Here is a 10,086-nt window from a genome sequence, read left to right on the forward strand (position 1 = left end):
CTGCAAAGTAAGGAGAGGATGGATTCTGTCGGAAATTTTAAATATATATTTTAAATATGTTTCACGCAAAAAGTTATAACTTTTCAGGACATTGTTCACAGTTTCACTGTGATTTGCTTACCGATATTGCCAGTCGGAAAACAAATGATCTGACTTTGTTGCCTTGAAGGTGTTCTAACGTTTCTTTTGGAGAAGCCGAGTCAACCTGACACGATATTTCCATGGGTTCGAAAAATGTAATGACTTTTCTGCACTGATATAAATCATGGTGTGGACCAGTTGTAATAGCTGTAAATGCGGAATGTCCCAGCGTCGGCGTGTCCCCTAAATGCAGCACGAGAACACGTGTTGGAGCCTTCTGGAAAGCGACTCCCCTTTCGAGAGCTTCCGAACCCGAGTAGCGTGGACTCCCTACCGGCGATACTTTTTACTTGTACTTCGCTGGTTGTGCTGCGCTATGGCTGCCGTAAAAGCTCTAAACCCCAAAGCAGAGGTGGCCAGAGCCCAGGCCGCCCTGGCTGTTAACATTAGTGCCGCCCGGGGGCTGCAGGATGTGCTGAGAAGCAACCTGGGACCGAAGGGGACCATGAAAATGTGAGTGCCGCCGGAGCTCTTTGTGCAGCACGCGTGATATGCTAACTCGCTAACGTTAGCAGCAATTCACCGGTTTAGCATCGCAGCCGATAGCGGTATGTCGCCACCAAAGTCTTTGTGCCTGAAAAGTAGAAACCATCCACTCTTTATTACAGAGTACCTGTCCAAAACACACTTAAAATAAATCGAGGCCTGCCATCGCTAAACGGTTAGCGGATTTTCCCGGCACTCGTTGCCCTGCCCAGTCATCGTCATGATCCGCTCTAACAGCCATAAAGCTAACGTTAGCATGCTAGCTTCAATCGGTTAGCAGATCATGCCAGTTTACGTTAAAGTCGTAGTACTAAGTATAACGTGTCCACAAGTTTAGCCTTAACGCTAACTAAAGATACTGATGAGCGACTGAATAACTCAGTTACAGGTAGAGATTTGTTTGGGGATTTGTAGATGATGTGAGGAAATGGATAAATAAAAGCTAACAGCCATAATCTGCGAGTTCTTCAGCAGGCAAACAATAATAGGGTGAAAGTTTGCATTATCATAATATAAGCCGCTAGTAGGTAGGGTAACAAATATTAACCCTCTTCTGTCTCTGTGGATCTGCAGGCTGGTGTCTGGTGCAGGAGACATAAAGTTGACCAAAGATGGCAACGTCCTGCTACACGAGATGGTAAGGGACACGATGAGCTGTAAAATGAGGATCTTCTGTCAGTGATGTCATATTAGTACTGTATTGCCTATTTCACAGAGAGTGACCACACCCTAAATGTTTGTATATGTCTCTTAAGCCTTTGTTCTCACAAACAATGAGTTTAACAGCAGCATGTTATCTGACTGAGCTTTAAATATCTGGATAGATGTGCTTTAGGGTTTGAACTTGATGGCACTTTTTCCACATTTGTCACAGTGCACATTAATAATTTGACAATAATTCGTTAACCATTACAACGTACCTAAATTCTAAAAAATACATTGAACACAGAAGTCTTTACCAGCTGACCGGGCCACACAACCTGCTATCCTCCTAATGCCATCCCAAGTACAGATTAATGGGAGGGTATCCGGTGTAAAATCTGTGCCTATTCAACTTGTAGATCTGTCTGTTGAGGCAACCCCTTTGGGAAACAAGGGAGCAACTGGAAATACCTTTTTTTTGCACTTCAAAGCAAACTTAGTACCTTGTAATGCAACTGAGGATTCATAATAATTAATAATGGATGAGTAGGTTTAGCACTGCTGCCATGAATTACCCATGAATGAGGATTTTCATAAAATTTTTCCCAACCTGTTTCCCTTTCAGCAAATTCAGCACCCTACAGCATCGCTGATTGCCAAGGTTGCCACTGCACAGGATGACATCACAGGAGATGGTACCACCTCCAACGTCCTCATCATTGGTGAACTGCTGAAGCAGGCTGACCTTTACATTTCAGAGGTACAAGATAGTTCACAGTGTGTGTTTGTATTTGGCATGTCAGTCTCTCTAGTGAATGAATTGTTGAGGTATCTTTTTTTTAACCACAACTCCATTTTAATGGCTTGTTGCAGGGTCTTCATCCAAGAATCATTGCCGAGGGCTTTGAGGCAGCAAAAGAGAAATCTTTGGCTGTTCTTGAGGAAGTAAAGGTGACTCGGGAAATGGATAGAGAGACCCTCATTAACGTCGCACGCACCTCCCTCAGAACCAAGGTCCACGCAGAGCTGGCAGACCTGCTCACTGAGGTGAGACATGAGGGAATCGAGCACAAAGCAGATGTTAGATGTTTTTACCTTATAGCCAATTAGTTAGTTTACTTTGACATTTCAAAGTTGCCACAGACCTAAGGGCTTACTTATTCTTGAACCTTTATGGCAGTCTATAGCTTGTTGTGAGTGCACTTCTCTATTCTCTAATCTTAGCTGTCGCTCATTTAGCTTGTGCTCACCTTGTCTGTTTGCAGGCTGTAGTAGATGCTGTGCTCGCCATCGCTAAACCCAATGAACCCACTGACTTGTATATGGTGGAAATCATGGAGATGAAGCACAAGACCGACTGTGATACACAGTAAGTGTAAATACAGAGGTGGAGAGGGGGATAAGACAAGACTGTGCTTAACTGTGAATTCTAAATGCTGATCTGTTATTTCTTAGGCTGATCAGAGGTCTGGTGTTGGACCACGGCGCCCGGCACCCAGACATGAAGAAGAGGGTGGAGGATGCTTACATACTGACGTGCAACGTCTCTTTGGAGTACGAGAAGACCGAGGTCAACTCTGGCTTCTTCTACAAGAGCGCTGATGAGAGGGAGAAGCTCGTGGCTGCAGAAAGGAAGTTCATCGAGGACCGCGTGCAGAAGATTATCGCCTTGAAAAACAAAGTGTGTCCCAATGGGGACAAGGGCTTTGTCGTCATTAACCAGAAGGTATGCTAGAAAATGCGGATGTTAACATAGTTCAAAGGCTAAAGTTTAAAAAAAAGAATTGTCAAACTCAGTTCAGTCTGGCTTGTACTACTAAAGATACAGGCTCGTAATTTGACTTTGTGTTTTCATACGAACACTAAGCCTTTTGAGACTGGCCCAGCCAATCTGGCTGCATGCACAGCGAACACCCAAGGATGCTATCATGGCTCCCCCTGGTTTTTGTGTCTGTGCTACAGTAACTCTGATCTGTACCTCTGCATTAGGAGAGTCTCTTCCTCCCCTACATGTATTCAGCGGATCAGGATAATCTTTACATCGCTTACATTTACTGAACTATTTAGTGTAAACTGCAGTCTCAAGCATGTCTTCTTATTTTGTGTGTGTGTTTAGGGTATTGACCCATTCTCCCTGGACGCCCTAGCCAAAGAGGGCATTGTTGGGTTGCGGAGGGCAAAGAGGAGGAACATGGAGAGGTGAGAAAAATATTTTCAGTGTTATAAATGTTGGTGGTGTTTTATAGTTGAGATGAGCAAAACATTACATTACTTAGATAAAAGTTCATAGAAGATTTTTGAATTGTTTGATTTAACATGCTGAGATGAGCTCATGCTTTATGTTTTGAAATTGGCACAGACACACCCGTACAGGTGCTTTACACTACCAGCCGGTATCAGTCAGCTATATATTAAGAAGCTGAATTACACTCAGTGTGTCGTTCCTGTGACAGGCTCACCCTCGCTTGCGGTGGCATCGCCATGAACTCAGTTGATGACCTCACACCTGAATGCTTGGGACATGCTGGCCTGGTTTATGAACACACACTGGTGAGACTTTTTTTTTGGGGGGGGGGGGTGTCTATTTTTTACCTTTCAGTCCACAAAACTGTGAAATTTAAACTTTTTAAAATTAAAATGATATTAATGCTGCAACCTTGCTTGCAGGGAGAGGAGAAGTACACGTTCATCGAGAAGTGTGGAAACCCTCGCTCAGTTACCCTGCTGGTGAAGGGACCCAACAAACACACCCTCACACAGATCAAAGATGCCGTAAGGGACGGTCTGCGGGCAGTAAAGAACGCTATTGAAGATGGTAAGAGCTGAACATTTCCTCTATGCTTATTTTACTTTTTAAAATCCTTTTACTAAAAAATTATTAATATAAACTTTTGTTGATGATGAATTTCTGCAGTTTTGTTCTATCTGAATTAATCCTACTGGATGTTCTGCTTGACCATTAGTATGGCTTATAAAATGCTACCTTTTTAAACAGATTAACACTTTTTTTTTTTTTTTTTTATGTCTGTGTGCAGACAAATCAGTGTTTTTAGAATTCTTTAAGCAGAAATTCATTCATGAAACAACACTCTGAAGTCCTTTAAGGCTTTTTCCAAATATTGTGTGGACAAACTGTAGATCAAAATATCCATTTTCTCTTTATGTTGATAACAAGCTGAAATTGAAGGTGGTTAATTTGTCCTTAAGGAAAACAGAACAGGTCTCATTTGCACAGCGAACACCCAGGGATGCTAGTGTGGCTCTCCCTGGTCTCCAGTGTCTGTGCTACAATGACTCTGATCTTATCCTCTGCATTAGGAGAGTTTAGTCTCTCCTACATGTATTCAGCTGATCAGAACAAACTCCACTAATTGTTTTAAATATTAGAGCTGTTCCCTCCCCGAGTGGGTTAATTTATATGACACATTTGTTTGCTTTCCTAAATAATCTCTTTATTTTTCTATGTCTTCAGGTAGTGTAGTCTCCGGTGCAGGTGCCTTTGAGGTTGCTGTGGCAGACGCTCTGGTAAAACACAAGCCCAATGTGAAAGGCAGAGCCCAGCTGGGAGTCCAGGCATTTGCAGATGCTCTCCTAGTCATCCCTAAGGTAAAGAATAATTCATTTTCTCTGTCATTTTTATTAACAGAAACCTGGTTTGTTTCTTGCTGCACCATTATTTGTCACCTTCTTACAATCCATCCTGTATCAAAATTTACTGATGTTTTTAAAATGCCATCTTTCTGATCTTAGGTTCTGGCCCAGAACTCTGGCTACGACCCACAGGAGACCCTGCTGAAGCTGCAGACAGAGTACAAAGAGTCTGGCCAGCTAGTTGGAGTAGACCTCAGCACAGGTGAGAACCACAGCAGCGATCAGTCAATCCTGAAGTGATTGTGTTTTAAAGTTTAGAGTAAAACTCTATAATTGTGAAGTTATTAAACAGTAACAATTTGGCAGAATTTAAACCTTTTTTTTATTTTAACCTTTTGCTTTGCAGGAGAACCAATGGTGGCAGGAGAAGCAGGCGTATGGGATAATTACAGTGTCAAGAAACAGCTTCTTCACTCATGGTGAGACGAAGGAATGTTTTAAATTACCCCGATGTATCGCCCACATGGGTCACTAACACGGGTCTCTGTTCACAGCACGGTGATCGCAAGCAACATCTTGTTGGTGGATGAGATCATGCGAGCTGGAATGTCTTCTCTCAAAGGTTAAAGTCACCTAAAGAAGCTGCAGCTGTTATACTCACAGGGATAGTTGTTTACCTAAAGGTTCAGTCAACGTGTTCCCGCTGTAGGCACTCTGAAGCACCCCCAGTCTGATGGACAGCCCGCTGTAAACATCCACGGCATCCATCGCAGCGCCTGTCAGACATCATTGTCATGCTAGTCATGAGGTTCTTTTTGTTTTCCATGGATTTGTCATCGCCTCCCTCTAAAATGATTGGTTTATTTATGAGATTTTGTTAAAAGCACTGACCTCTGCCTCAGTTTTGTTTCTACCCATTAAAGGTTTTCCTGGCTCCGTAAAAATGTGGTTCTTTGTCGTTGAAGAATTAATCAGTCAAACATATAAAAGTTAACATCTGTGTTTTTTCTTCTCTGAGTCCATGAATGATTTGGAAGCTCATCAGGGAAGATGTGATCTGTAATGCACAACCAGTGTTGGACCGGAGCATAAGAAATTAAGCAGGTCATCAGCCTCCATCTCCTCTTATCTCTCCCCTTAGCATCCTTCCTGTCACACTGATCCTCTGCATGTGTCCTTTGTGTGCTTCCTCTTGCACTTTTCTACTGTTGTAAATAAGCTCTAGTTTCTAAAGAGTTTTCGCGACACACCAAATCAAAACACAAACACTTCTGAACTTTCTGTATTCACCTGCCTTTTGACATCAAAATGAAGGCTTCACAATAAATGCATCCCAGCAAAAGACCCTAATGAGTAAAACGTCATTGATCACAAACATTGGGAGATCCCTGAGTTCTTGTAACGTTAAAAAAAAAGTCTATATACTTAAGACATTTTAATTAAAAAGTAAATATGCTTAATAAAGCAGCAGTTCTCAAATTCACATTAAAAAAATAGCAAATATCAGATATGTTAGTGGTTCAGTATAACAGAAGTCAAGGGGACAGTGCAGCGCATTAAAAGTGGTGTAATGTGTACTTGGGGTGTTGGGCTGAAATAGCCTATTAACACCAGAGAGCAGATGTACTCGCGTACTTGAGAATTGAGAAAGGGTTACACAGATGTGCTGCATGGGAGTAAAACATAACCTGTAACTGTAATTGAGAAGCTGAATCAGTCAGATAGGGTTGAGTACGATTTATATTACACCAGCGCAGAGCATCGGTGTTTACGTCTTACTCGAAATATTTTCCAATGTAATACTCTTCCTGTTATTATTATTAACAATATTAATATTATTCTCAATATTATTCTCAATATTATTAAACTACAAAGCTTTGAGAAAGAGGAAGTATCGCGTGAATTTGAAAAAACGGACGGAACCAATTTTGAGGTGCAACGGTGAAATCTGTCCGATAGAAACGACTAAAAAATGAAATTGAACTTTGAGAAGTTCTCCATTTGAACGTGGTTAAATGTTTAACTTGTATATTTTTGTTTAGACGTGGTTTCAAACCAGTTTTAGCAAAGACGATGGTATTCTGGATGTTTGCTGTGTTTTTACTGACAGGGGCCGGTAAGAGGACTCTTTCTTTCATTTCTGAATTTAACAAAAACATTAACACTTAAATAAATACCCATCGAGGCATGTTTGTTCCTGGCAGCCGCGGAGGAAATGGTGAACATCCCGGGAGGAAAGATGTCAATGGGAACCAGTGCACCCGATGGGAGAGACGGAGAGTCTCCCACCAAGGAGGTCGAGCTTCAGCCTTTTGAAATAGACAGACACCCCGTCACAAACGCCGATTTCAGGTAAATAAGATCTACATTGAAATGAATTAAGGCAGAACTAATGCACTGAAGTCGGTGACTTGTTCATTTATTTGCCACAGAGACTTTGTGAGAGCCCAGAAGTACAAAACTGAAGCCGAGACGTTTGGCTGGAGTTTCGTGTTTCAGGACTTTGTGTCAGAAGAGCTGAAGAGCAAAGTCACTCAGAGAATTGAGGTGCCGAGTTATTTTTCTCTGATTAATAGATCAGATTACCAGCTAGATTAATGACCTTATTTCACAATTTTAAGCATACATCTCAGATATGAAGATTTGCTGTTTTTATATGTCTAACATTAGTGTTGTTCATAATAATTAATGAAACAATTTGTAGGCATCTCAGCATTTAAAGAGATTCTCCACAATAAATAAAATATATAATGTAGAGCTTCTTACTGTTGTAAACAGCTTCTGACCTATTTCCTCATCTTTTCCATCAGTCTGCTCCGTGGTGGCTGCCTATAGAGCGTGTGTTTTGGAGACAGGTGAGTTGCACATTGTGAGTTTGTTCCTATGTTTTTGACAGTTTTTGTTTACACTCACTTATTACATTTTATTAGGTAAACCATGCGAGTACTGAGTCAGACCCCTATTCCTTAAGCACTGCTGAATTCTTTGTGGCACAGATACAAGAAGGTGCTGGAAACATTCCTAGATACTTCGGTCCATGTTGACAGGACAGCATCACACAACTGCTGCAGATCATCAGCTGCACATCCACAATGCAACTCTTCTGTTGCGTCCACATCCCAAATGTGCTTTATCGTAAATCGACACTTATCAAACCAAACCGCATTTTTCCAGTCTTCTGTTGTCTAACTTTTGCTTTGGTGAGCCCGACCAAATTGTAGTCTCAGTTTCAGTATTCAGAGGTGTTTTTCTTTACACATTTGTTGTAACGAGTGGTTGATAGAATTATTGTTGCCTTCCTGCCATGCCTACTTTTTTGCCACGCACGTTGACCCTCTACTGTTCAGCCTTCAGGGCCTGGTTCGGGGATTCGAGATCATCTGGACTTTCCAGTGGTTCAGGTGAGCTGGAATGACGCCCAGGCCTTCTGCAGCTGGAAAAGCAAGAGACTGCCCACGGAGGAGGAGTGGGAGTGGGCTGCACGTGGGGGGCTGCAAGGTATAATGTTTACTGCTATTATAGTCGAGTTTTTGACTTTCACTTCCAGCTGACAACATTTAAGTCACACACAGTGATGTTTCTGCTCAGCAGCTCCTTTGTTATTGTCTCGACAGAGGAACCCAAAACTGCTTTTGTGTTTCAGATTCAGTCAAGTCTTTGTGAAAAATCAGGAAACTAGTTTGAATAATGGACTTTTTAACAAAACTGAAATATAATTTTATTGTTCATCTAATCTCTTTCCTGGCTGTTATGCTGCAGGTCGGACCTACCCATGGGGAAACAAGTTCCAGGCCAACAGAACCAACCTGTGGCAGGTCAGCATGTTGCAGTCATGGTTAGGTCATCATTAGGTCATTAGTATTGTTCTCATGGGAGGCTCTGATTAGGTTTTCACTAATGCTTCTTTAGCCACTGACATTGTGTTTTTGTCTTTGTTATTAAGTAAATATATATTGTATATCAATGAATACAGAAAAAACCCTCTGTGTTTATGTAAAACAATGTTTTACACTCGCATGTTTTGTTACTGAGGAACAAAACATGCGACTATATTTTAAATTTGTATGGATCCAGAGTTGGGGAGATTAATCTTTGTTGCTAAGACCAGTGTTGGTCAAGCTTCTTGAAAATAGTAATTAGTTACTAATTACTGATTACTTCTCCAAGAAAGTAATCCCGTTAACTTTACTGATTACTTCTTTTCAAAAGTAGTTGGTTACTTTATTACTTAAGTTACTTTAAAAAACATGATACACAACCTGAATACGTTATAAATACGTTATAAAGCTGTATAGGATCCGGGGGCTTCTCTGTGAATTCAACATTCCTGTGGCAGCTTGCCAGGTGCTTGCTCAGATTTAAAGTTAAAGTTTTTGCTGTAGAAAGACGTTTTCTTCCCATGCAGAGAGTACTGTGGACGCCACATGGTCGTACTCAGTACTCAGCCGCAGTTCATATTATCTGTTGTTGATCGACACATGTCTGTTGCTGCCACGGATGTCGCACGCTCGTACGTCATTGTCATAAGACACTCTCACAAACAAAATAATTGTTTAGTAACGCAGTAACGTAGCCTGCTTACGGGTAAGTAGCAGTAATCTAATTACTTTTTTGCAATAGTAATCCCTTTACTCATTACTTGAAAAAAGTAATCAGATTACGCTTTACTGCCCATCTGTGACTAAGACTCATTTAATTCTTCACTTACTGTATTGTGAGTCTGGACAAACATGGATTTAAAGTGTAATATGGTATTGTGGTAATTCTAGCTTTCGTGTATTTTAGGGATCTTTCCCAGATGGAGACACTGCAGAGGATGGATACCACGGCATCTCTCCTGTTACAGCATACCCTCCCCAGAATAGCTATGGTAATCTTGTTTTAACACACATCTTATCGGCATGATGAAAGAGCTGATTGGTAGCTAAGATGCTAAGAGGAATATTAACTGTGCATTAAGACTTTACATTTGTGTTTTGAGCTTTTGGAAACATTTGATTTTTCTTCTCACATTTTGTGTTGTGAACATTAACACATAATGACAAATCTTCCTCCAGGACTTTATGACATGATGGGAAATACATGGGAGTGGACATCCACACGCTTTTCAGCAGCGAGGCCGATGTACGTGCTGCGCGGTGCCTCCTGGATCGACACAGTGGACGGTTCAGCTAATCACAAGGCTCGAATCACAACCAGGTGAGTTTCTGAGGTAAAAAAACAAAA

The 10,086-nt window shown here is 41.4% G+C and overlaps 2 protein-coding genes across 2 annotated transcripts in view; both read left to right on the plus strand.

Moving 5' to 3' along the window:
• The first annotated feature begins 340 nt into the window (after positions 1–340).
• cct6a (chaperonin containing TCP1, subunit 6A (zeta 1)) lies at positions 341–6,202 on the plus strand. Its single transcript, XM_005727916.2, has 13 exons — positions 341–594; positions 1,201–1,264; positions 1,895–2,029; positions 2,143–2,316; positions 2,535–2,638; positions 2,725–2,995; positions 3,386–3,468; positions 3,723–3,819; positions 3,937–4,084; positions 4,742–4,875; positions 5,020–5,122; positions 5,267–5,339; positions 5,415–6,202. Exons 1-13 carry the CDS (start codon positions 458–460, stop codon positions 5,485–5,487), a joined length of 1,596 nt encoding a protein of 531 aa, XP_005727973.2. The 5' UTR covers positions 341–457; the 3' UTR covers positions 5,488–6,202.
• A 579-nt stretch (positions 6,203–6,781) lies between these two features.
• Positions 6,782–10,086, plus strand: part of sumf2 (sulfatase modifying factor 2) — a 4,334-nt gene continuing 1,029 nt past the window's right edge. The window contains 8 exon segments of the mRNA XM_005727944.1: positions 6,782–6,976; positions 7,065–7,212; positions 7,293–7,407; positions 7,671–7,715; positions 8,208–8,358; positions 8,620–8,675; positions 9,646–9,730; positions 9,918–10,072. Of these exon segments, the coding sequence (XP_005728001.1) occupies positions 6,934–6,976; positions 7,065–7,212; positions 7,293–7,407; positions 7,671–7,715; positions 8,208–8,358; positions 8,620–8,675; positions 9,646–9,730; positions 9,918–10,072 (798 nt within the window). The 5' untranslated portion in view covers positions 6,782–6,933.

This window comes from Pundamilia nyererei, unplaced genomic scaffold, assembly GCF_000239375.1.
Source record: "Pundamilia nyererei isolate P.nyererei 1_Seehausen unplaced genomic scaffold, PunNye1.0 scaffold00026, whole genome shotgun sequence".
NCBI lineage: Eukaryota > Metazoa > Chordata > Actinopteri > Cichliformes > Cichlidae > Pundamilia > Pundamilia nyererei.